This window comes from Symphalangus syndactylus, chromosome 18, assembly GCF_028878055.3.
Source record: "Symphalangus syndactylus isolate Jambi chromosome 18, NHGRI_mSymSyn1-v2.1_pri, whole genome shotgun sequence".
NCBI lineage: Eukaryota > Metazoa > Chordata > Mammalia > Primates > Hylobatidae > Symphalangus > Symphalangus syndactylus.
This window is the reverse complement of record NC_072440.2, coordinates 13086345-13113273: the sequence shown is the minus strand read 5'-3', so window position 1 is coordinate 13113273 and position 26929 is coordinate 13086345. Positions and strand designations below refer to the sequence as shown.

The 26929-nt window shown below is 55.8% G+C and overlaps 1 protein-coding gene across 11 annotated transcripts in view; it reads left to right on the top strand.

Moving 5' to 3' along the window:
• Positions 1-26929, top strand: part of GRAMD4 (GRAM domain containing 4) — a 100462-nt gene that overhangs the window by 55081 nt on the left and 18452 nt on the right. For all 11 annotated transcript variants that reach the window (XM_055252813.2, XM_063622548.1, XM_063622550.1 and 8 more), the window contains exons 3-5: positions 2178-2298; positions 23100-23220; positions 26214-26275. In XM_055252813.2, the coding sequence (XP_055108788.1) occupies positions 2178-2298; positions 23100-23220; positions 26214-26275 (304 nt within the window). The remainder of the gene's footprint in view (positions 1-2177; positions 2299-23099; positions 23221-26213; positions 26276-26929) is intronic.

Here is a 26929-nt window from a genome sequence, read left to right as displayed (position 1 = left end):
CCCGCCCCTGACCACTCCTGTCCTGGGGAGCCACGTCCTCCCTGCCCCTGCCCCGACCACTCGTGTCCTGGGGGACCGTGCCCTCCCTGCCCCCGTCGCTGGCCACTCCTGTCCTGGGTGGCGGTGTCCTCCCTGCCCCCGCCCCTGGCCACTGGATGACTCTGGAGCAGGTCCCAGGCAAGTTCTCATTCTGTCTGAAACATGCCAGGGTCTGTGTCTGAAAGATGAGGACTGGAGAGAAACAGCCGAGGGCAGTGCAGGGGTCCAGCTGCAGGCTTTGCAGTGCGCCTCCTCCTGGCTGCGTGTGGGGGTACCCAGGCCCCTGCCCGCTCAGGTGAACCTTTTCCAGGTTGTCTATGTCACAGCCACCTTCATGGGGACGTTTAGCCCCTGGGGTCTGTCCTGGGGCCCCAGCTGGGGTCCTAGTCTGGCGGCACCTGTGTCTTGAGCTTCCAGGGTCAGCTTGGAGCCCCAGACCCACGTCTCCAGCGTAAGCTGGAGCACAGGTGGGGTTGTGTGACCTCCTCGGGACTCTTTTGGAGCTTCTGTCCTCCTGGATGGGTGCCTGTGGGATCCCAGCTCCCAGCACCTGGTCTCTACTGGCCTCCCGGAACAGGCATTCCATGTCTGTTCCTCATCTGTCAGTGCTGGGACAGACCCCAAGCAGCACCCACAGGGCCCCTCCAGCAGGCAGGACGGATGGAATCACCCTGCCTCCGCTCACGCCCTGGGAACTCTTGCCCCAGCAACCAGAGCAGCTGAAAGTGTGGGAGGTCGGGCACCCAGAACGGGGCAGCCACAGCCAGAGTGCCCCACCCAGAAGCTGCTGGTTTCCGAAGCCAGCGCCTTCTTCCTGGGCTGTGGCCACAGCGTGGGTGATACATGTGCAAGGAGCCGTTGCAGTGCTGCTCCGGGTGGCCTCGTTGAAGCCGCACACCCGTTACCTGGCTCTGGAGGAGGAAGTCTGAGGACCCAGCTGGAGAAATCGGGTCCCTGCCGTCATGTGGTGGGGCGCTCACTCGTATGCTGTCCCTCACCAGGTCCCCGGCAGGATGCAACGTGGAGGGTGACTGTGTGGCATCCAGTGTGGGGCCCAGGCAGGGCTGGCTGTGCCAGGTGTGGCCTCTGCTTTCTGTCCTATCCGCAGGATGTGGAACGGCCGCCTGTGCCCAGTCCCTGGGCTACAGGCATCAGGCAGCCGTGGCCTGTAACTCGAGCCCGTCCTGGCTTGCTGGGGCTGTGAGCTGGGGTTTTTGTGGAGCAGACAGGACGAGGCCCCTGTTTGGAGTTTGCTTTGGCTCACTGGGGCTGTGAGCTGTGGTTTTCATGGAGCAGACAGGACGACAAGGCCGCTGTTTGGTTTGCTCACCTTGGTTTCGGCAGACCCTTCTGCCCGGGGGCCAGTCTCTCCGATCTACTCAGTGTGGCTCGTGGAGGTGCCCGCAGCCTCCGCTCAGGTGTGGGCCTGGCTCTGGCACAGCCACCTGGACATACGGGGCCAGCACAGTTCCAGGGTTTTCTTCCCTCTGCAGCCCAAGGAGATCAGGATCACAACCATTAAGAGACTTAGCGCCACTCATCCAGTTTCCTTTTTTTTTTTTTTTTTGAGATGGAGTCTCGCTCTGTCGCCCAGGCTGGAGTGCCGTGGCGTGATCTCAGCTCACTGCAAGCTCCGCCTCCCGGGTTCTTGCCGTTCTCCTGCCTCAGCCTCCTGAGTAGCTGGGACTACAGGTGCCCGCCACTGCGCCCGGCTAATTTTTCATATTTTTTAGTAGAGACGGGGTTTCACCATGGTCTCGATCTCCTGACCTCGTGATCCACCCGCCTCAGCCTCCCAAAGTGCTGGGATTACAGGCGTGAGCCACCATGCCCAGCCTCCAGTTTTAAGATATTTCTTAAAGCCAGCCTTACAGGGGCTCTGAGGATATCCACATTCTCTGAGATGCCCCTGCCCCCAACAGAGGGGGCTGGGTAGACAGATACGGGTCTTATGCTGGGGGCTCCATCGCCCCATCTGACTGCTGCGTCGTCCCCATGTCCAGAGACTGTAGCTGCTGGTCCCTTTCACATGCCACTGCTGCCGTCCTGGGGCCCCTGGGCACCTCTGGGGGAACTGAGTGGTGCAGACCCAGGGTGCCACAGGTGGCCCCTCTGAGCTTTTGGCGTTTTTCTTCTAGGCTGGTCCAGGGACCCTCATCATGGCCACAGGAGTCCAGGACTTCAACCGGACAGAGTTTGATCGACTGAATGAGATCAAAGGTCACCTGGAAATTGCCTTATTGGAAAAACACTTCTTACGTGAGTACCAGAAAGCGCTTGGAGGGGATGGGACAAGGTGGGTCAGGGGTGGCTGAGATGGGGGATGTTGTCTTGCCCAGGAGCTGGGTCTGGTGAGACCCACGCCAGCTCCATCGCTGGACGCGAGCCCTGGGCAGCTGTGGCTCCGGCGTGGCCCTTCGGGCTGGGTGGTCCTGGCACAGTCTCTGTCTCTGCGTTTGAGCCTCCCTTGCGGCCCTGCTAAGCCGGCACTCAAGGTTGCTCTGCAGGGGCTGGGGGCGTGGGGGCCTTTCCCCTGTGGGGTAAAGGAGAGTCTCAGGGGAAAAGGCGTGAAATGTTCCGAGAAAATTGTAATTATTTTAGTGAATTGGTCCCTTGCATTCCCAATGGGTAGCTCGGAGTTTTTCAGAGCTTCTGGAAGGACTCTGAAATCTTACGTTTGTTCTGGTTGGTTTGTGTGTCCAGGAGGGAGGTGGGGCAGTAGGCTCTGGCATCCACTGGCCTTGGCCAGGCGTGCCTGGCTTGCTGGGCTTCGGACTCTGCAGCAGTGAGAATGGCAGAGATTCTTACAGGAGGGGCTCGCAGGCTTGGCCCCACTTGGTGTATCGCTCTTGAGCCTCTCTCCCCACCTGTGTCCTCCCTGTTGTCCAGATGTGGAAACTGAGGCACAGAGGGTTCACAAGGTGATGCCTGACTGGTAAGAGGCCACTTACCAGTAAGACAGTGCCAGGCAGATGAGTCCCAAAGTTCCTGCCAGCGACCCTGCTGCGTGTGGTTTTCACAGCTGACACTATGGTGGAATTGTTGTTATTACGCTCCTGTGTGTCCAGAGCCAGTCACTTGTGAACCACATGGAGCCCCCATTTGTGACAGGCAGGGGCTTAGGACCGGGGTGCGCAGGTCACTCACTTCTGGGTGTCGTGCCCAGCCAGGGTCTCTTCCATGCTGTGTACCAGACAGCCAGTGCCTTTGCCAGAAGGACTGTCATCTGGGTGCCCTGTCGTTGGTTACCAGTGCTCTCATGTCTGCACTCACCTGGTGCTCAAGGGTCCAAGGCCGGTCCACACAGCCTTGTGCGTTCACCTGGCAACAGGCCAGAGCGTGATAGTGAGCCTGTGTGTGTATGGCACTGGACTGTGTGTGCTTAGATGGCGTAATGAACTCTGTGTGCTCATGTTGGTGTGGCTATGGTTAACGGTGTGTGCATGAGTGAGTGTGTGTGTGTGTGTATGTACAGTGGTGATTAACTCTGTATGCATGTGTGTGAGTAGTTAACCATGGTAGTAGTTAACCTTGTGTATACGGACAGTGGTAGTTAACCCTATGTATGCGTGTGTGTGCATGTGTGCAGCGGTGGTTAACCCTGTGCATGCATGCCTGTGTGCAGTGGTGGTTAACCCTGTGTGTGTGTGCACGTGTGTGGTGGTGGTTAACCCTGTGTATGCACGTACATACGTACACTTGTGTGGTGGTGGTGGTTAACCCTGTGTGTGCACATACTTGCACGTGTGCAGTAGTAGTTAACCCAGTGTGTGTGCACATGTGTGCAGTGTAGTTAATCCAGTGTGTATGTGTGCGTGTGCGTGTGCAGCAGTAGTTAACCCTATGAGTGCCCATGTGCGGCGGTGGTTAACTCTGTGTGTGTGTATGCAGTGGTAGTTAACCCTGTGTTTGTGTGTGTGCGTGTGCAGCGGTAGTTAACCCGGTGTGTGTGTGTGCATGTGTGGTGGTGGTTAACCCTGTGTGTATATGTGCAGCAGGAGTTAACTCTGTGTGTGTGCGTGTGACAGTGGTTAACCCTGTGTGTACGTGTGCGTGTGCGGCAGTGGTCTGTGTGTGCGTGTGCAGCAGTCAACCCTGTGTGCGTGTGCGTGTGCAGCGGTGGTTAACCCTGTGTGTGCGTGTGCATGTGCGTGTGCATGCCCGTGTGCAGTGGTGGTTAACCATGTATGCAGGTGTGTGCCCGTGTGCAGCAGTATTAACCGTGTGTGCGTGTGCATGCCCATTTGCGGCAGTATTAACCGTGTGTGTACACATGTGTATGTCCATCTGTACTCTGACAGCTTTCTGGGGCCCCTGAGGACTGGACACTGGTTGTTCTGAGGACAGCTCTGGTGACACACTATGGCTGTGGTGTGGAGTGACTCAGTCTCCCCATGAGCCTTAGGTTGCATAGAGCCAGCTTGGGCAGAGAAGGGCTGGCCCACATGGGCTGCCGACAGGGTTCAGTCCTCCCGATGACCGTCCTGGTGACCTGCCACCTGCGACCTCGCCAGCCTGCAGTGGTGGCTCCGCTGGAGTTGATGGATCTCTGAGAATGGAGAGGCTGGGCTCTCCCTGGGTGGTGGCAGGGGGCTGGCCCTTGGTTGACTGTCCAGCTGGGCCTGTGCATGGAGGGTGTGCTATTTGGCCTGGAGAGCATAGCTCGGCAGACCCTAGTTAAGTCATCAACCACCAGAGGCTGCCTTATCCGCTGAACCTCACGAATTGCCTTTTGTGAGTCCAAGTGGTTGAATATTGACGGTTTTTCAGCCATGGGGCAGGGGGTCAGTGTTTCACTTTCAGGGAGCAGGTGCTCTTGGTGCAGGGGAAGGATCTGTGAGCATCAACAGGGATCCTCTGCTGGGGCCCGGGAAGCTTCATGAGAAGGGGTGAGCTGGCATGTGGGGTGGAGGGATGGAGGGACGCCTGTCCAGGCACATTCACTTTGAGACTTTGTTGAGAACAAAGTTGCAAAATGGAGTCAGCTGAACCCACAGGGCTGCCTCTCTGGGGCCGAGCAGATCCCGGAGGAAATGAGGCCACCTGGTCACGAACAGAGCTGCTGGCGTCCCTGGACCAGCACTTGTGACTCTGTCCTCAGCATTTGCCAAAGGAGCACCTGCTTTTACCCCTTGGTAGCTCATGAAGTAAAAGTGTTGGGTTCAACTCTGACAGCCTGTGGGGTGGTGAGCACAGGGATTGTTTTTTAATTATGGAAAATTTAAAATGTATCCAGAAATGGAGCAAAGAGTGTCATGGGCCTCCCTGGTTGAAACCCACCACTAGCCGCAACAAGATTCCAAGCAAGATTCCGGACCAGGCAGGCTTCCCCAACACGCCCTCTCCCTGCCCACTAACCCCCTGCCCCGGCCCCCCGCCCCCCGCTGATGTTTTGGAGCAAATCCCAGCCAGCATCCTCTCATTTCAGCTGTAAATATTTCAGTGGGTAGCTCAGTGTGTTTTAAAAACAAAAGCCATGAGTCTAATATCGCAACTGAAAAAAGCAAACAGCTTTTCGTTAATACCGTCAGCCGTCCAACTTAAGCTCAAATTTCCCTGAAAGGGATGGAGCTGCTGCACTGCAGCCCGGATGACAGAGCGAGACCCCATCCCTTAATTTTATTTATTTATTTATTTATTTATTTATTTATTTATTTATTTATTTAGAGATGGAGTCTTAACTGTGTCGCTCAGGCCGGAGTGCAGTGGTGCGATCTCGGCTCACTGTAACCTCTGCCTGCCGGGTTCAAGCGATTCTCTGGCCTCAGCCTCCTGAGTAGCTGGGATTACAGGCACGCACCTCCATGCCTGGGTAATTTTTGTGTTTTTAATAGAGATGGGGTTTCACCACGTTGGCCAGGCTGGTCTCGAACTGTTGACCTCAGCTGATCCGCCTGCGTCGAGCTTCCAAAATGTTAGGATTACAGGTGTGAGCCACTGTGTGCAGCCCCATCTCTAAATAAATAAATAAGGAAGGAAGGAAGGAAGTAAATAAATACATTTCCCTGATGAGCTCTCAGACTGCTTTGCAGCTGTCTCTGAATGAAGAGTCAGATGAGGTTGGTGTGTTGTGCTTGGTGGTGTCTCTCCAGTCTTGACCCTGCAGGTTCTCTGTGAATCAAAGTTTTTATTCTTGGTAGACCCGGTCACCTGCTGGACAGTCTCTGCTCTGGACTGTGCTGAAGGTGGCCTAACATGGTCCATACCCTGTGCTTCCTGGTTGTGGTGGGATTGGGTGACCCTCGGGGGACAATCCCTCTGTTGGTGCTGCTGTGTGCTTCCATGAGGCAGTCTCTGTTTAATGTCACAGCTTTGATGATTATTGCTCAGAGCCATCGTTTCATTAGAGGTTGCAGAATGGTCATTTTTTACTTCCGCCATTCTCCCTCCATTTGTTAGCTGACACATTTCCGAAAACAAACTTCCCTTTGTCTGCCGTTTGGCTCCGCTGAGGAGTAGTTCATAGACAAGGGGCAGGGTGCATGGTTGGATTCCCCCCTCATTTTCCAGTTTTCAAAATAATGAGTTGCATTCTCTTCTGAGAGCATCCACCAGAGAGGGTGTTGGGCTCTCCTGGGGTTTTTGGTATTCTCATGAGACAGTGAATGTAAACATATTTGGTGTGTTTTGATCATTCTGGTTCATATCTGATTAATGCTCAAATAGTTCTGCCTCTGGGCCTCTTTCAGTTGGCTTCTGAGAGTCCTTTTGACACAACCCTGTTGTCTCTGAGAGATTCCTTGCTTTTCGGTGTGACCAGATATCCCAGGCTCATCGCCAGCATTTCCTGCCCCAGTCCTGGAATTGACCATTTCTGAAATAAAGCCTTTTGGTGGAAGCTGACATTGACACACTCCATGGGGATCCTGGGGCATTTATGGCCGCTGGTGACCTGTCCTGTCTGAACCTTCTCAGTGGACAGGGCTTGGGCCTGAGGAGTTCCATACAGATAATTCTATTGGAATTCACATCCAGGACTCCTAAGTGCCTGTTTAACCTCATCAGACTTTTGTTGTATCTTTGTTTTGCTGAAATCTTGGTTCTCAGTGAACACCATCAGCATTACACATTTGTTTGATCCCTTGATAATACACACAATCTCAAAATAAGATATCACAAGATTACTCAATGCAGTCTCTATTTGTTTCTAGTTCTTTTGTCCTTAGGGCTTGTCCCAGTAGAAAGGTACAGATTATGGAGTTTGACAGTCACTGGCAAGACTTTTTCCTTCCTTTGAGGCTGTGTTATCAAGTCAGTACAGAGTTGGGTGCATTTGTTTCTTTTCACCTTAGATTTCTAGAGATGGCTTTTTTTCTTTTAAATTTTGACATGATTTCAGACTCATAGGAAAGTCACAAAAATAATACAAAGAAATATTATATATTTTTCATCCAGTTATTCCCCAAAGGTTAATATTTTACCACATTCGTCTGTCTGCCTCTCTTACCTATCCATCCATCCATCTACTTATCCATCCAGGGATCCATTTATCCATCCATCCATCCATCCATCCATCCATCCATCCATCCATCCATTCACCCACCCACCCACCCACCCATCCATCCATCCACCCGCCCATCCATCCATCCACCCACCCATCCATCCACCCACCCATCCATCCATCTATCCGTTTATCCATCGATCCATCCATCCATCCATCCATCCATCCATCCATCCATCCATCCATGCATGCATGCATCTATCCATCCATCCATCCATCCATCCATCCATCCATCCATCCATTTATCCATCCCTAGATCCATCCATCCATGGATCCATCCATCCATCCACCCACCTACCATCCATCCATCTATCCATTTATCCATCGATCCATCCATCCATCCATCCATCCATCCATCCATCCATCCATCCGCCCATCCATTTATCCATCCCTGGATCCATCCATCAATCCATCCATCCATCCATCCATCCATCCATCCATCCATCCATCCATCTGTCCATCCATCCATTTATCCATTTATCCATTTATCCATCCATCCATCCATCCATCCATCCATCCATCCATCTATTTATCCATCCATGTATTCTTTTTTTCTGAGCTGCTTGATGGTCAGTTGCAGACACAATGCCCCTGCATGCTAAATGCTTTCGTAGTATTTCCTAAAGGAAAGGATATTCTCTTATCTAACTTCAGGACAGTTATCAAAATCAGGAAATTAACATTGATACAATGCTATTATTATCTGGTCTGAGATCTTATTCCAACTTCACTATTGTCTGGTAATGTCCTTTGTAGCAAAAGACAGTTCTGAGTTGCGATAGTTTCATGCCTCTTTCGTCTCCTTTCACCTGGAGCAGTAGTTCTTTCTTTGTTTCCTGATATTGACGTTTTTGAAGAGCACAGGTCAGTTATTTTGCAGACTGTCCTCAACTCGGGTTTGTCCCATTTCCTCATGAAGAGACTCAGGTCATACGATTATGTCCAGGTGCCACAGACATGATGGTGTGTCCTTAGTGTCACATCGGCAGGTACATGATGCCATTTTGTCCCATAATGCATGATGTAGAGAATGCTTTTTTTAAATTAAATTTATTCGTATAGCTATCTAAAATCGTTTCCATGGTTCCAAAGTTAAGGTATATTCAGAGAAGTCTAGTTTCTCTCCTTGCACCCCGCCCCCATTTCCTCTCTTCCCCTGTAGATAACCAGTTTTCTTCTAATTTTACACTGTATTCTTCCAACTGAAATTTTTTATAAACATGAGCATCTATATTGGTTCTTACCTTCCTCCTTAGATAAAAGTTAAGGTGCTCACACTTTCTGCATACTCACATTATATCCTGTAGGTCACTCCAAAATGGTACACAGAGATAATCCCTGTTCCAGGTTACATCTGCCCCTGTTCTGTGTTACACCTGCCCCGTTCCGTGTTACACCTATCCTTGTTCTGTGTTACAACTGTCCCTGTTCCGTGTTACACCTGCCCCTGTTCTGGGTTACACCTGTCCCTGTTTCGTGTTACACCTGCCCCTGTTCTGGGTTACATCTGTTCCTGTTTCGTGTTATACCTGTCCCTGTTCTGGGATACACCTGTCCCTGTTCTGGGATACACCTGTCCCTGTTCTGGGTTACACCTGCCCCTGTTCCATGTTACACCTGCCCCTGTTCCGTGTTACATCTGTTCCTGTTCCGTGTTACAACTGTCCTTGTTCCGTGTTACAACTGTCCCTGTTCCGTATTACATCTGTCCCTGTTCCAGGTTACACCTGTCCCTGTTCTGGGTTGCACCTATCCCTGTTCCGTGTTACACCCATCCCTTTTCTGGGTTACACCTGTCCCATGTAACACTTGTCCCTGTCCCGGGTTACACCTGTCCCTGGTCACACCAGTCCTGGTTCCAGGTCACACCTGTCCCTGTTCCAGGTTATACCTGTCCCTGTCCCGGGTTACACCCATCTCTTTTCTGGGTTACACCTGTCCTGTGTTAAACTTGTCCCTGTCCCGGGTTACACCTGCCCCTGTTCCATGTTACACCTGTCCCTGTCCCGGGTTACATCTGTCCCTGTCCCGGGTTACATCTGTCCCTGTTCCGGGTTACACCTGTCCCTGTTCCGGGTTACACCTGTCCCTGTTCCGGGTTACATTTGTGTCCATGGTGTGACTGTAGCATGGCTTCATCCACTTGTCCACTTGTTCTGTTTTTTTTTTTTTTTTTACTTTGTTTTGTTTTTGAGATAGGGTCTCATTCTGTCACTCAGGCCGGAGTGCAGTAGCACGATCCTGGTTCACTGCAGCCACAACTTCCCAGGCTCAAGCAATCCTCCCACCTCAGCCTCTTGAGTAGCAGGGACTATAGGCATATGCCACCGCACATGGCTTTTTTGTTTTTTTTTTGTGGAGACAGGGCTTCACCATGTTGCCCAGGCTGATCTTGAACTCCTGGACTCAAGCCATCCATCTGCCTCGGCCTCTCAAAGTTTATTACAGGCGTGAGCCACTGTGCCTAGCCTTGCTTGTTCCCTGTTGATGGACGGTTGTACTGTCTCCAGGAGTAGAGGATGTTAGTAGTTGCTGATAGTTCTTAGCAGGCTGTCTGCACCTGGAGGATATGGGTTGAGCTTGTTTTTATACCCCAGGCATGATGTCTTGGGTATAGTGGGAGCTTGGTGAATGGAGGGATTAATTGCAGATTAGTTGGAGTTCACCCAGCAGAACCTGTGCCTTGTCCCATTCTCACTCCCATCTTAGTCCCCAGAAGGATATGGAATGTAAGAAAGGACATTATGTAATCTGGGGACCCACAGACATATTCCGGTTGTCACTAAGCCAACATCTGTGTGCCAGTGTGGCCATCTGTGCCTCTCCTGACCTGCAGGAGGGAGTGCTGGCGTGTTCAGGAGTCAGGACCCAGTTCTAATTCTTGACTCAGGCACTGGCTAGCAGGTGGCTGTGAGCATTTACCTGTTTGGGGCCTCAGCTCCCCTACCTATAAAACAGCTAAGTGGTCAGTGTTAAAATTCCACTCAATTATCTATAGTGCTTTCTCTCAGAAAGCAGAGTGTTATTCTTCACAGAGGAGAGAAAATGGCCCAAGTGTGCCGCAGCCTTCTCTGATGATTAAATCCTGAAGAGCACAACTGTCCCTGCAAGCAAATGACACAGGATGGAGAATGTGAAGTTGAAATGGATTTTGGCTCATGGCTGAAGGCAGGAGCCTAAATTTGTTAAAGAAGCACATAAATAAATTAAAAGCATCATGCATTTTTATTTAGCCCCAAATGCATTTTGGTTGCTGGTGCTTTTTGAGCGCGGTTGCCGTGCATGCGTGTGTATCTGTTGGTCACTAGTCACCTGCTGTGCACAGGCTCTGGGAGATGAGATTCCCCAGGGTTGTAAGGTGCACACACAGCCTCTACCCAAGAGCATTGTGATGTAGAATTTGGATTTTGGGTGGAAGTGCTTCTCAGGACCCTCGGGGCCAGGGAGCTTCTCTTCCTGGGGCCTTCCTGGTTGCTAGGCTGTGTAGGGGAGCCCTCGTGACTGCCTTTCTTCTTCCTGTGTTGCTGGAGAGGGCTGCAGATGCCTCCCTGGCTGAGCTGGAGGGTGCTCCCCTAGGCTACCACGCCCTGTCTCTGGGCATGGCTACCCTCGTAGTGCCAGACATGGGTGAATTCCCGGCAGAGGCAGTCACAGGGGCAGTGGCAGCGGTTCCTCAAGAGTGTGACTTGGAGAGAAGCTGCCTTTTCCTCCTGAGCCCCTGATGCTCCTGGAAGCTCCCTTTCCTGCTCTGACATACAGGGATGAGAGTGGCCAGCCCTTACGCCATGGGAGATCTTCTCGAAGAAGCTGGCAGGAGGGGCCGGCCATCTGCTTCCCGAGGCCTGCAGGCCTTCCTCTGAATGCACAGCTTTAATGGAGGGGTCCTGGAGGGGAAAGGAAGTTTCTAGGTGGCTGTACTGGGTGATTCAGAGTGAGGAAAACCTTCCTTACCATTGAAGTCTTCCGGAAGCAGAAGGGTCTGGGGAGCTGCCAGCTGCCTGCTGGTGGGGGTGTCCTTTTGAGGCCTGATGGAGACAGGCTTAGGTGTGGGGTTGACTCGATGTCTCTGGACTTTCCCCTTCGGACCTGGGCCTGTGGGTGTGGTTCATGGCTCAGGCCTTTTCAGCTCTGCTCTTACAGTTTCTCCGGTGGTGAAAAGCTAGATTCTGTATTAGTGTGTTTTCACGCTGCTGATAAAGACATACCTGAGACTGGCACTTTACAAACAAAAGCGGTTTAATGGACTCACAGTTCCACCTGGCTGGGGAGGCCTCACAATTGTGGCGGAAGGCAAGGAGGAGCAAGTCACATCTTAGCAGATGGCAGCAGGCAAAGAGAGAGTTTGTGCAGGGAAACTTCCCCTTATAAAACCATCAGATCTCATGAGACTCCTTCACCATCACAAGAACAGCACAGGAGAGACCTGCCCCCATGTTTTAATTACCTCCCACAGGGTCCCTCCCACGACATGTGGGAATTCAAGATGAGATTTGGGTGGGGACACAGCCAAACCGTATCAGACTTCCAGGGCCAGACAGTGGATTGGTCTGGTTCTGCCCTAGAGTGACATGTTTAATAAGTGACAACTGTGAGCAGGTGACCCAGACCTACAGAAGGGAGCAGACAGGCAGAAGATGAAGACAGGTAGCACTGATACAGTGGCGTGTCTATATTATATGGAATTTCCCTAGGAACAAATGAAGTTGGCCCCCAATCCCTGTTTCTCCATCACCTCCATTGCCCCGTGAACACCTGTCTGCTCTTTAATTACACATTGTGGATATTTGGCCCTGGGATCCTTCATTGCCCAGGACAGATCTTTGAGTACAGGGGTGAGCTGACCCCACCACACCGAGTTCCTGGCCTGTCCCGTCCCTGGAGCTCACACCTCAAAGGAGAAACCCCTGATCCCGCCAGTGGGGGGCCTCCTCCCTGCTGCCCCCAGGGGCTGAGGTGAAGTCAGAGAGGGAGCCTGAACACACCTGCCTGTGTGTTTTGCAACAGCAGCAGGTCCTGGGTCCAGCATCATCGTCTGACAAGTGTTTTGGACGATGCCTGTGTTGAATTCCATGGGAAGTGTTAAGTCGGGAACCACTGCCCACCTCTGTGACCTCTCTAGTCACGGCGTCCCGCCCTGCTGAACACATCCCAGGTCCCTGGCCTCACAGCCGAGGTCCTGCGTGCAGTGGGTGAGACACTCCCCAGGCCAGCAAGCCTTCCTGTCCTCTGCACCTCATCTGTAGATGAGGCTGCATGGCAGAGACGGGCTCTCTTGTGGCACATGGAGAGCACTGGTGGAGCAGTTGACGTGTCCTGATGTCCCAGCTCTGTAAGGAGACCCTTATTTGTCATATTCATCTACCAACTGGAGTCATATGGGAGGGAGTAAAGGTAGCTGCTGCCTTATCTGTGATTTCCAAGAGCTTGGGCCCAGAGCCTGGCAGCTACTGGATGCTCAGCACACAACTGTATGTATGTCTATATGGATGGATGGATGGCTGTGGGTGAGTGGATAGGTAGATAGGTGGACGGGTGGGTGGATGCGTAGATGGATTCATTGCCGGATAGATGGATAGGTGGATGGATAAATGGATGGATGAGTGCACATGTAGATGGATGGATGGGTGAGTGGATGGATGGATGGATCAGTGAGTAGGCAAAGGAATAGGTAGATTAGGTAAATGGGTGGGTAAATGATGGATGGATGGATGGATGGATGGATGAGTGGATGGATAGATGGGTGGGTGAATGGGAGAGGGATGGGTAGATGGATGGGTGAGTGGATGGATGGATGAATGGATGGATGGATGGATGAGTGGATGGATGGGTGAATGGATGGATGGTGGATGGGTGGGTGAGTGGATGGATGGATGGATGGATGGATGAGTGGATGGATGGATAGAACAGTGAGTAGGCAAAGGAATAGGTAGATTAGGTAAATGGGTTGGTAAATGATGGATGGATGGATGGGTGGATGAACAGACAAGTGAGTGGATGGATGGATGGATGGATGGATGGATGGATGGATGGATAGATGAATGGGTGAGTGGATGGATAGATGGGTGGGTGAATGGGAGAGGGATGGGTAGATGGATGGGTGAGTGGATGGATGGATGGATGGATGGATGGGTGAGTGGATGGATGGATGGATGAATGGGTGAGTGGATGGATGGATGGATGGATGGATGGATGGATGGATGAGTGGATGGATGGATGGATGGGTTAGTGGATGGATGGATGAATGGATGGATGGGTGAGTAGACAGATAGATGGGTGGGTGAATGGGAGAAGGGATGGTTAGATGGGTGGTTGAGTGGATGTGTGGATGGATGGACATGTGGGTGGATGGACAGGTGATTGGATAGATGGATGCATCAATGAGAAGGCAAACGAATGGGTAGATTAGGTAATGTGTGGGTAAATGATGGATGGATGGATGCATGGATGGATGGATGCATGGATGGATGGATGCATGGATGGATGGATGGATGGATGGATAGGTAGACAAATGAACTAATGGCTGTTTCCTCCACTAGGCATGCTCTTTTGCACATACTTTAAGGCTTCACTGGCCACCTTCCAGAGCTCCAGATGCACCTCCTTGCTCCCATTCTGTCTGGTGTTTGGTCCCAGGCGCAGTTTTATCTGTGCCACCTTTGCTTCCTAGTGCTTTGGGGCCTAGAGTCACCAGCTGGAACTGGAGTTGGAGAGTGTCCCTGATTGCCCCTAGCCCACACTCAGCAGGGAGCAGGTGCTTGGCAGAGAGCCTGTTGCTGTGGGAAGGGACAGGGGGCCCGGAGGGCTTGGCTGCTGGGTGCCAAGCGCTTGGTTGGAAAGGGAGGTTGTGGGGGCGAGGGACGGCACGTGCTGTCGAGCACACGCCCCTCCTGGCTCCGTGCTGGGCCGGAGCCCCAGAGTCCAGCCCACGGGCTGTCAGATGCCGCGTGCCTCTCACAGGGAGAGGCAGGCATCGGTTTCTGAAAACCAGCTGCTCTGGGTGAAAACCCTGGCTGGGATCCTAGTTCTTCTTATTTGACATGGTAAAAATGTCAGTACATTATTTGTCCACCTTAGATCCTGCATTGGTGTCCTGAAATGTACCTAAAACGGTGGTCGGCCAGCTATGCACGCAGCAGCCTACAACGTTAGGATGTGACGTGCTTGGAAGCTTTCTCCTTCCTGGTTACCAGCCAAGACAGTGTTAACAGTTGATCGTTCAGTAAATATTACCTCTGCACATAGCGGTAAATGACACCACAATAAATAAATGTGAGGGAGAAAATGCAGGCAAAACTTCACAATAAAAGCAAGGCATTTCTTGGAATTATCTGTTTTCCCCGAGCAGGGAGGGCCATGGGAGGAAGGGGTTAAAAGGGCTGCCTCTGTGCTGGCGGCTGTAGGTGAAGCCGTACTCTGGGCTCTGCAGTGTAACTTGCAGCCTGGTGATTCGATGGAGGCCATGCCTGTCTTCTAGAAAGTTCCTGTGGTGATGGCGGGAGGGCTGAATTGGCCTGGGAGAGTTCAGGTGAGAGTCTGGGGGAGGTGACCAGGTGGGGCCTCTGGGTGTGCGGGCCTCCGGGGGTGCGGGCCTCCGCCAGGCCAGGAGCAGCTTTGTGGGTGGATCCTGAGTTCGCGCCCCTGGCCTGGTGGGAAGGAGTTTTATTTAAAGATTATCACTTGATTTTTATTTTTGGGTGAGGCTGGGCCTGTTGAATCAGTCGTGTGCCAAGAGGACTCCTGCCTGAGATATCTACTTTTACAGGTTTAAAAATAGCCGCAGAGCTGCTTTCCTTCCTCCCAGTAACTTCCCTGTGCGCTAAGCGTCGAGGCTGGGTGGAGGGCCGGGCATCGAGGCTGGGTGGAGGGCCGGGCATCGAGGCTGGATGGAGGGCCGGGCATCGAGGCTGGGTGGAGGGCCGGGCCTCAGCCTCCCAGTCTGGGCCTGCGTAGGCCTGAGCTGATGCATCTCCTTTGCCCCCCCCTCAAATCAGGGTGGCTGTTCACTCATGAGGGAATGTTCTGGGGATTGCCCCGGAGTGACCAGTGAGGTGGTTGTCCCTGCCCTTCTCCTCGCAGACGCTGGGGAGGCGTGAAGGCTGGAGCGGGTGGGTCCACAACCAGCCTGGCTGTCCTGGGGCTTCCTTTAGCCTCTGTGGGGGCGATTTCTATGTGCCATGTGTCGCCACGCCAGGCTCTTGTCCTGTCCCGGAAGCTCCTAGTCCGTGGCTGATTCTGCTTCATTCCTTGGAGAGTGGTGGCTGATGCTGTCTGGAAGTGGGCGGGGCTGCCTGCAGGACCAGAGCCACTCTTCCTGGTGAGCGTCCTTAAACCTTGCGCTAGAGCTTGACCCCTGACTGCAAGACGCCTGTGGGTCTGAGGGTCCCTCTGGGCACACAGAGTGTCCCCTGGGCCTCCTTCCATCTTCCCTTCTCCCCGACATATTTTGCTGCCCAATGGCTCTTGTGATACATTGGAGTGGGGGCAGACCCTGGCCCATTGGGTAGCCATCCTGGTTTCCCCGTGTGCCACTCGGGGCCGTCTCGCTTTCCTTCCTGACAATGAGACGGCTGACGTGCCTTCCTAGGCATCGGGGGAGCAGACCCCTGGATGAGAACTCACGAGGCAGGCACAGATTTCTCTTTCCAGGTGCTCCCTTGGGACTTAGGTTCTAGGGTCCGACTCACTCCTTGGGCAGGCATTTTGGGCCCCTGGCCTCCCACTGGGTTCCTTGCCATTTGGTGGCTGCTGTGACCAGGTCTGTGCACTCAGCCCATTTCGGCCGACCCTGGAAGAAGCGCAGCTCACTGGGCTGGAAACAGTGCCACGGGATCTGCACAAGCCGTGGCCTCTGATGTGGTGGCTCCTCTGCTCCTGCAGGGCCGTGACTTTCTGGTCTGATGTTGCGGGCCGCGGCTCCTGTCCCTGGGTCTCCACCTGTGACTTGGCCCCCAGCACGTGTGATATCACATGATCCTGGTTCACCCGGGCAGCCTCCCATCCCTGTGCGGTGTGTATGGCTGCCACCTGGACTCTCCTCACACACGTCTTGCACATGTCTGTGCCCGAGACAGGTGCAGGGGGTCTTGGGAGAGCAGGTGCCCCGTGCTGCCATTAGGACGCGCTGTGGCAGATCATGCATTTGTGGGCCACATGGGTGACTCTGGAACATCCCCTCCGTCCGTGCTGTTCACTGTGGGGGTTTAGAGAGGCTCGGTGTGCACTTTTCTGGTGGGGTCGCCTTGGTGGCGGCACCGGGGAATCCTGCTTCAGGTGCCTTTGGGGGCAGAGCTGGAGGTAGGGAGGAGAGAGACGGAGCTAGGGGCTGCCAGGGACCCCGTACTCCTTTAGGGCTCCTGGACCCACCAAAGGAGGGCTTCCAGTGGTTTTATGACCCAAGGACTGCCAGGGGCAGGAAAGTCCACGCCAGGCCAGGTGGACGAAGAGGACTCTCCCAGCCTGCCTAGGCACTTGGTTCCTATGCTTGACACGATTGTCTCGAGGCAGAGTGTGGTTGGCACAATCATGGCCCCACAGAGTGTCCATGTTCCCCCAGCCTGTGAATGTGGCCTCCCATGGCAGAAGGGACTTTGTAGATGTGGATGAGTCACAGACCTTTGGTGGAGATGGTTCTGGATTATCTGGGGGTGCACAGTCAACACACTTTGTGGTGTGTGGTTCTGAGAAGGAGACGGCAGGAAGGTCAGAGGAGGCCACGTAAGGGTGGGGTTAGAGGTGACAGTGACGTCATTGCTTCCTGGGGGCCACAAGCCAAGGAGCACAGGGGCCTCAGGAAGCTGGAAAGGCAGGAAATGGGTCTCCTCCTACCCGGAGCCTCCAGAAGGAACAGCCCTGTGCACGCCATGACCTCAGCCCAGGGAGACCCAGGTTGGACTTCTGACCCCAGAACTGTAAGAGAATACGTTTGTGTTGTTTTAAGCCGTTGTGTTGGTGGCGAGCCATGGGAAACAAATGCAGAGGTCACCAAGGGGCTCCATGGCCTGCCCTGTGTGTGGCCTCGCTCCTACCCCCACCCTGCAGGACACCTTGGCCCTGACCTGCGGGGCAGGGAGGCCTGTGGGTGGGGCAGCCCGGCGTCCTCGGTGTCTGTGAGCAGCTCGGGGCACAAGGAGGCCCACTCCGGAGGCCGAGGGAACCCAGAGCCTCGGCAGCAGCCGCAGATTTTCGGTGCCTGGACGGGGGCCGGGGCTGGACGAGAGGAGTCTGCCGTGTGAATACGAGCTCAGCAGTTTGCTCCGAGCTGGAAATCGGCCCTCTTGTTTCTTTTCTTACTCGGGGAAGAGAAAGAAAAATTGATGATGGGGGATTTGTATCGCCTTTGTCCTGTGGAAAGATACAGCTGTGCTCGGCACACTGCAGTTGACCTGAATGTGTCGCTGCTGGGCGGGAGGCAGCCTGTGCGATGGAGTCATGGGGCATGTGATCATCATTTCAGTTTCTGGAGAGACAGCAGCTTGGCCTTGCAGGGAGCCATGTGCTCAGAGATAGCAAGGACTCATGAGAGATCAGCGGTCAGACTCTCTGGCCGGTTTCGTTTACTTAGCTGTCTTTGTACAATCAGGAACGACACTGGGCAAAGGTGGGAAGCCTCATGGCTCTTCCAGAAGCTGGGACAGGCTGATTTGCCACGCTGTCCGAGGAGCCCTGTCTGCAAGGCTGAGGGTGCCGTGCCGCCCGCCGACCCGGGAGCCAGGCGTCCCCTGGGCTCTGCGCAGCGAGGATGGCGGGGCTCTGGCGTTCACATTTGTCTGGATTCTACAGAGAGCCTGACCCCAGGAGGTCCAGGGTGGAAAAAGGGGCGGCTGCCTGAGGCCCTTTTGACCTCTGAACCCAGGCTTGTGAGTGTGCCTTTTCACACAGGCAGGCACGACACGGCATCCCTGGCTCTAGGAGGGACCTGTGTCCGCATCCATCCACATCCGTCCCTGGGCTGGGACTGGCCACCTTGACCCAGGCTTTGGCCAGTGCTCTGTTGTGTGGTGGAACCTGGCTGGCTGCTGCCCTTTCACAGCTTAGTGACTCCAGGAAGGGGCATAGGGGGCAGCCCCATTTAGGAAAATGTGGTTTCCTGTTACCCGTGCAGGGAGGGGCCAAAGTGCCTCTCTGACCTATGGATGAAGAGGCATGTGGGCTGCCTTGACCTTGACAGGGCCAAGATCAGAGGAGGTGATGTGTGGGTACTAGGAGTTAACCTGGGAAAGTACCTGAGCCTTCCCGCCTTGGCCTACTCCGCCCAAGAGGCCTGCCCGGAGCAAGGCTGCCCAGTGTGACTTGTCTCACCTCTGTGTTCCCATGCGATAGAGTCACTGCCACAACATGAAGACAGAGGCATGAGATGAAAACACCTCGTGGCTGTCTCTGAACCCTCCCCAGCTGGCTCCAAATTCGGGACTGAGCCAGGCGGACGCTCCCTTTGGGGAGAAACGCCGGCTGACGGGGCACTTGGTTCCTTCCTTCGCTCATCCAGTGAGCCTTGATTAAGCCCCTTCTGTATGCCAGGCAGACCGAAAGAGGGGCCAGGCGGCTGAGAATCGGGTCCTTTGGAGGTGGCTGGGGGGTGGGGTGGGGGGGGCAGCATCCATCTCAGGTGGGTCAACATGCCCAGCTCCTCCTGGCTGTCAGTGGGCGTGTGACTTCTCTCGGAGGAAGGGTCCACAGGTTCCTCCTGCCTTGGGGCGTGGACCCGCCCACCAAGGGCCCCAGGGCCAGGCCGGGTCCAGCCCGGGCCCACGCAGTGGGTTCACATGCTCCATGCTGCTCTTGGGGACCCACCCAGGCACCCTCTCAGGTCAGGGTGGTGTCCCCTCTGTTCATGGTGGTGTCCTGGCACCTTGGCAGAGCCCGGCATGCGATGATTACCTGAGTATTTCTGACAAAGGCGTGCCAGAGCCGGCCCTCAAGTGGCTCCGTGAGGGCAGAGGGCTGGGGGCTCGTGCCACATGCAAGGTTGGCAAGGGGCTGGGTGGAGGTCCCTGCAGGCGGTGGGGTTTGTGGACTGATCACCGTGTTAGGGCTGTGACACTGAATTTCCAAGTCCCTGGCTGCCTCCACTCCGTGCACGGCTCGCTGGTCAGCGCATCCGCCCTCCCTGCTAGACGCACTGTGTGAGAACCGGCCAAGCTCCCCTCCCAACCACTCTCCCTTCCCCACATCTTGCTGGATTCTCCTTGGGCCAGGCTGGGTCTTGGGGCCAGAACAGATGGTGACACTGGGGTGGTCCCTCCTCCAGAACCTGTGGGGTGTGTTGGGCACAAGTCAGGGAGGCCTGCAAGTAATGGAGGCTTGGAAACGTCACACGTTACCAGGACGTTGTGTGCCATTTCTGGGAATCCCCACCCAGCACACGGAGTGGGAATCGTGTCTCCAAGAGGAAAGAGCAGGACCCGTGAGAGAAAATGACAGAAGGCTATGCCAGAGTGGGGAGCTGTTGGGGAAGTCACTCAGGGAAGTGGTATTGGGGTCAGGACTGAGGCTGAGGGACACCTTACCCTGGAGGGCAGAAGAGAAGCTTCCTCGGGAGCAGGGCCAGCACATGCAAAGGTCCTGAGGCAGGCCCGACCCTTGGCAAAGCTGAATATTTTCTGGACATTTGAGGACCAAAAAGCAGGTCTCTGTGGCTTGAGCCCAAAAAGCAAAGATGAGGGGTGGTGTGGAGGGCACTGAGGCTGGGAGTGGGTGGGTGGGGGCCTCGGGAGGGAGCTTCAAGCTGGGAAGTTGGATTCATTGCCAGCCCGGTGAGGAGTTCTAAGCGAGAAAGCAACAAGTTCTGGCTTGTGCTTTAAAAGCAGCCTTGGACCTCAGCTTCGAGCCAGACGGGAGGGTGCGCGAGAAGCTGGGAGGCCGGTTAAGAACTTGGGGATGGGGCTGGGGCAGCTGAGAGACCAGCAGAGTGGATGGATCTGGGATCTTGGAAGAAAGAACCCCAGATGTGTAGGGGGTGAAGGGACCCCGCCCGAGTGTGGCTGGCACTGCTCCCCTCTGCTGTAAAGGAGCCAGCCGGCCGCCCAGGGAGGGCTGGGGGGTAGCTCCCTCAGCCCTGGAGACGTATCCCCCACAGCGCTGGGTCAGGGGCCCTGCTGCTCCTGCCGCCTCCTTCCTGCTGCTCTGAACTGGAGCCCCAGGCCGGGCTGGACCCTGCCCCTGATTCTGACCCGGAAGCCTCCCCAAGGCCCTAGGCAGAGGCCACCTGCCTCCATTCTGACCCCGCCTTTGCTCAGCTCCCGGACTGAGCACTTGGTACCTCGCAGCCTGTCCTGAACCCTGGGGAGGCACCGGCTTCAGCTAACGCTCTGCCAGGTGGTGGAACCTGGCCATGTCAGCGGGTTAGGGACCTTGGTCCACAGAGAAAAGTAGCTGTGCCAGGACCAGACGCTTCTCCCCAGAATGGAGGCAGGGCGGGGAAGGGGAGCTCTGGAGGGAACCAGCCTGATGAGACCAGGCAGTCCGCAGGGACAGGCCCAGTGCCCCCCACCCCAGCCTCCATGGGGAGGGTCTTCTCCAGGCCAGCTCAGCTGCCCTGGGGGGCTCTCAGGAGTCCAGGATGCTGAAGGACACTGAAACCATGCTTGGAGAAGGGCCGATCCCAGCAGGCAGGGGAGCGAGGCAGAGCTCCAGACACCCACATTGAGCAAATGGATCCTGGCCCTTGGTAAATCCGAATATTTTCTCTCGGGTTAGTAACAGCGAGTAACAGCATCCAGCACCCCCAGTGGGAGTGGGACTGGTGAGATGCAGGTGCCTGTCTCTTCCCTTTTGGGTACTGTGAGCCTGTGGCTGCCGGGCAGGAAGGTGTGCTGACCTTCGGCTTCTGGGTTTACTGACCCCGGTCCACCCGCGGCTGCTCCCTGCCTGGGCACGGCCCCCTGCTGTTTCTGTACGGCTACTCCTGGACATTGGCCTGGGACTGGGGCCTGAGGCTGTCATACTGCCCTTGGCCCCAGTTTTGGAGTCTTAGGTATGGCCCTGTGGCCCCAAGTCATGTGGTGAGGTGTCCAGGACAGGAAAGGAAGCTACTGGGGTCACTCCCACCCTACCCAGAAAGAAGCTTCCAGGCTTAGAAGCCTGCCTTCAGCCCTGGGCTGCTGGCCAGACCCCCAAGGGTTCCTGCCTCACACCGGTGGGGTCTGACTGCTAGCCCTGCCCACGAACCTGGGTGAATTCATCAGCCATGTTCCTTTGTCTCAGGAATATCTCCTGGGACTCCAGCAAACGCGCTTCTGCTGCCATTGCCATTTTGTAAGGTCTCAGCGTGTCCACCCCATGGTCAGTGTGGTCTGTGCAGTTGAAGTCGAGGCTGACTGATCTGGACCCTCAGCCACCATAGGCCACAGCCAAGGCAGCCTTCCGGGTAGAGACAGCACTTAGGTGACCCTCAGCTGGGTTCTGCAAGCCACTGCTGCCCCGTAAACCAGAATTGTTCCACCTGAACTTACCCATGACCTTGGCCCTGGGGACACCTGCCTGAGCCTGTCAAGGAGACAGGGTTGGGCTGGGCAGGAGACACTACACAGAGTAGGGTGGGTGGGCTGGGGAGGGGAGCGCCTGGGCAGGGTCTGGTCAGTGGCCCAGGCCTCTGAGAAGGACCGAGGACCTGTGGGCGTCCACAGGTGCCGGCTCTCTGCTCTCATCTGTCTGTTGCTCTTGTCCTTCATGCATGGAGCCTGTGCCAGGCCCTGGGAGGGCAGTGGGGGAGAAGCGAGGGCCTCAGGTTTGCCCATAGGTGACCCAGCACTGTTGGTTTTAGGAGGAAGAGGCAGGGATGGGGCAGAGGAAGCGGGGGAGAGGCCGGGTCCCCTGTCTTCGAGTGGTGGAAGTGTCCTGACTTCCAGAGGCTGCCTGCACTCCCTAGCTCCTGGCTCCTTCCATCCTCAGTCTTCCAGTCCCTCCGACCTCTGACCTCTGACCCTGCCTCCTCCCTCTGCCTGGATGCTCTTTCCCAGGGTCTGTGGCCTCGCTGTGTTCCCTCTAGGTCTTGACTCAGACCTCATCTTCTCCTGAGGCTTTCCCAGAGCAGCCTTGTGTCCAGCTTGCCCCGTGCTCTTCTCAGGCCCCCTGGCCAGCTTGAGCTGTGGGCTGTCCCCGCTGGCCCAGGGCCTTTGCGCTGCTGCCGACGCATCCCAGAACCTCGCCCAGCACATAGAGGCGCTGGGTGGGTGTGGTGGGCCGGCCGGGTGCGGTCAGCATCCTCTCCGCAGGTGTCCTCAGCATGGCGGTGCTTGGTGAAATGGCTTTTGTGTTCTGTGTTGCACTGTTATGAAGCATAGTGAGGAAATTCATACCCTTGCTTCACCCAGCTCTTGCCCCAGTCGTGTAAGAGGAGCCCCGTTAGTAGCTCTCGCCCAGGAGGAGGGACTGGATGGGAACCAGTGCATGTCCCGCTGTGTGAGCGCCCTGCACCCTGGAGGAAGGTCAGGTGCTCAGGTCCACTACGGAGCAGAGACCCCTCTGCTGTTTCTGAGTCAGGCACCCCTGCCCCAGCATCCCAGAGTCAGGGGGCTGCGTGGACATGAGCGATGGTCACCTGGCTGTCTCTCCCCAATAGAGGAGGAGCTCCGGAAGCTGCGAGAAGAAACCAACGCAGAGATGCTGCGGCAGGAGCTGGACCGGGAGCGGCAGCGGCGGATGGAGCTGGAGCAGAAGGTGCAGGAGGTGCTGAAGGCCAGGTACTGCGCCTTCCTGGGGGCCCTGGCCTGTGTGCGGCTGCCCCAACCCCTCACCCCTCCTGCCCCGCTGGCCTCTGCTGCACCCATAGCGTCTTGGCAGCATCATTCTTGGCCCTGGAGAGGCCTGAGGGTGAGGGTGGGCCCAGCTCCGACTGCCCAGGTATAGGTCCTGCCTGTGCCTGCATGAGCTGTGGGCTTGGCAATGTGTCATCTACCTGTGCCTCTGGCGGTCTGGAAAAGGGTACGCAGGTGCTCCTGCCAGCCCCCAGGCCGGGGGCCAGGCCGACTGAAGAGAGGCTTGGCATGGGGCCTGCAGAGTCCCAGAGCCACCTCGTGGCTCTGATCCTGGCCTGCAGGTGACCCCGTTCTGTGCATCCACCCAGTGTCCCACCCCGGGGCCGGCCCGGCCTCTTAGGATCTTCCTAGGACCTGCCCTCCCAGCGCTGCTTGTGCGTGTTCCCATGCTCCCTGTCTGCCCCAGCCGCACTGCAGCCCCTCAGGGTGCCCTGTGGCCCCTGCCCCCCGCCCCCATCCTAGCAGGATCATGTCCTGGGTGCCAGTGCCGCCCTGGCTGCTAGAGGCACATCTGCAGCTGACGTCTTTGCTCTTGGTTGTGGGTCCCATGCCAGACCCCTGAGTGCTCACAGCCTCCTCCCTCACCCTGCCCTGTGCCTCACAGTGCCGCCAGCAGGAAGCAGGTCATTCAGGACCCCAGCACAAGTTACAAAGCCAGTGCCCTTCTGTCTCGCTAACACCACGAGGCTCCGTGTCCCTCTGCACAAGTTCAAACTGGTGCCTGGTGGATGAGGCCAGGGAGCTCAGCCACTCGCCTCTGGCTCCCAGGCCTCCCGCTGAGCCTCCACTCCAGCAGCCTCCTGCTTCGGCCTCCCTCTCAGCCTTCACTCCCTCAGCCTCCCCCTCAGTCTCCACCCCCAGTTTCCGCCCAGCGTCCCCCCAGCATCATCTTCAGCCTAATTCCTCAGACTCCACTGCTTCGGCCTCCCCCTTAGCCTTCCCACAGCCTCCCTCTGGGTCTCCCACCTCAGCCTCCCACCACCACTGGCCACACCTTTGTCCATGGCCCCCATGACCTGCATGGATGGCTCTCACCAGATAGGGATGCACACGGCATCTCTGGGACACCCCAGCTGAGCACTGACTGCCCTCTCCGAGCACTCCAGGGTCTGTGTATCATTGTCAGGACTCCAAGTGTCGCTGCTTAGCTGGCCCTGAGGAAGCAGCGCCCTTCAGCACCCTCAGGTTTAGTGTGCAGGAAGATGGGGGGGTCCACTGGGCTAGCTCCCACTTCTTCCTCGCTCGCCTCCTGCAGGTCAACATGACCTTGTGGAGTGCCCTGGGGGCTCATGTGGGGGCATCCAGCTGGTGTGGGGGAGGGAGAGGCCTCACTTTCCTATTTCGCCCTGGCAGAACCTCCCAGACCAGAAATGGGTGCATGGGCCTTGGCAGGCGCCTTACCTGATGCTGAACCTTCTGTGAAAATCCACAGAAGCTCAAAGCTTAAATTACACTTAATAATGTAGAGGTGCAACAGAGACCTGACCTGCCACGCTGGGAGATCCCAGGGACAGGTGCGGTCCCCAGGCATTTGGCCACAGTGCCATCCCCCCCATGGGACGCTGCTTCTCCCCTGGTGGCTAAGGTGGCCTGAGGCTGTCCCCGTGGCCCTGCTCCCTGTGTTCTGTTTCCCGTCCTCTCACCCCCGCCAGCCCCACTCTGAGATCTGGTCCTCATCTTTTACCAAAGCCCCTTGGTGGCAGGTGTGCCCAGCCTGGGTCAGCTGTGAGGACGCAGGGAGCCCCATCTCGCAGTCTCTGCTTTGGGAATGGGTGGGGAGTGGGCAGTGAAGGAACATCCAGGCTGTGACCCAGGAAGTGGAAGCTGAAGGTCCTGGGAGCATTAAGGGCTCTCCCCTGCTTTACATGGGGGTGGTGCTTAGGAACCTTCTGGAAGCCAGGAGGAGGAGGGGTGAAGGAAGAGCAGTCCCAGGCAGAGTGACCTCCTCTTTCCTTGTCGTCCTGGTGCAGATCTGGGGTGGGTCTGGGTAGCTGTGGTCTGTCCAGGGTGGGTAGGTGTGTGAGGGCACACACAAACACGCATACACTGCACACACACACACACCACACACTCTGAAGCTGCAGGATTAAAGCACAGCAGTTCTGTTTATGCAAACCTCTATTTTGGTTTTTAAGAAAATTCTCAGAAAGTCACCTTGGTTTAAGCCTACTTGTTAGTGGGCAGAGATTCTCTCCATTGTGGGTCCAAAGCCCCCTGAAACCTCACCGTCTGCTTCTTGCCCGCCGCTTACCTGGCCATGCCCTGTGCTCCGCCCTCTGTTCTCTTCTCAGGGTTTACTCCTCCCCCAGCTTCCTCCCTCCCCACTCCCGCTCCCCAAGAGTTAGGAAGGTTAGGGGTGACCACACAGCACTTGGCCCGGTTCTGTGCTGCACCTGCTCACGGGCCTTGGCTGGAGGGGCTGGGTGTGGGACGGAAGCAGACCCTGGTGGCCGTCTAGTGCCCCTGCCCAGACCAGGCAGATCGCTGGAGTAGGCTGAGCTGGGAGCTGGGCACCGGCTGCTGACAGGTGGCACCCAGCCTGTGGCCTGGCATGGTGCCTGATAAACACATGTGTGTTGATCAGTATCTTTTCATTAGCAGACGGGTTGGTGATATGAGAGTATTCTGAGTTTAACGATGATGAAAGAAGCAAGTGTGCTAAAATGAATAGGAAAGGAAAGAGTGGTGAGAGACAGTGGCTGTTTAAAAACAAAACATGTGCCTGTTAGGAAGGCAGCTCTATGCTTGCCTGGATATGCTCGGAACCAGCATTTGAGCAGTGGAGACTCTAGAGAGAGCCCCGCTGTCCCTGACCTCTCCTGTGTAGTACGTGGCTGCGAAAGCCCTGGGGGGTGCCTGACTTGGCATGGAGTTTGGAACTAACAGACTTCTTGTCTCTTCTCTCCCTGTTTTTTAAGAACCGAGGAGCAGACGGCTCAGCAGCCCCCAAAAGGGCAGGCCCAGGCCAGCAATGGAGCAGGTACACCCTGGTGGGCGGGTGGACAGGCAGGCGGGTAGGTGGGTGGGTGCGCGTCACCTGCTGGTTCTGCAGGCCCAGGTTAACAATGGAGCAGGTACCCCCCACCCCCAGCAGGTGGGCAGGCGGCAGGTGCTGGTTCTGTGCCCAGGCACCTGCTGGCATCCGGGAATCTCCTCCCGTCAGAACTGGGTTAGTGTCTCTGATGCGAAGTGGTGAGTCATCATAGTCGTCATCGCAAATTTCCAGTCACTCAACTAAAGCGTGATTGTGTGTTCTTTGGGGAATACACACGTATTCTTTCAGCCTTGCCCCACGGAACAGTGATGTGAGAGCCACGCTGGTCACTGCCGCTGCCCTGGTGCCTCCCCGAAGGGGACCAAGTGGGCAGTGGGGCTATGGTAGGCTGCGAGTCGGGGTGGGGGGGTCATGTGCCCTTTTATCTCTCTCCTCATCCTCCATCCCTGAGTGCCTGTTCTTCCTCTTGCCCCACGCCCTGCAGGCAGCCGGCACAGTTCCCTGTACCTGGGGTTCAGCAAACTCCAGCCCCCGCCTGGCTTCACAGATTTAAATGGTTTCATTTCATGACATGAGAACATAATATAAACCTGAAATTTCAGTCCATAAATAAAGTCCATGGGAACACAGCCGGGCCGG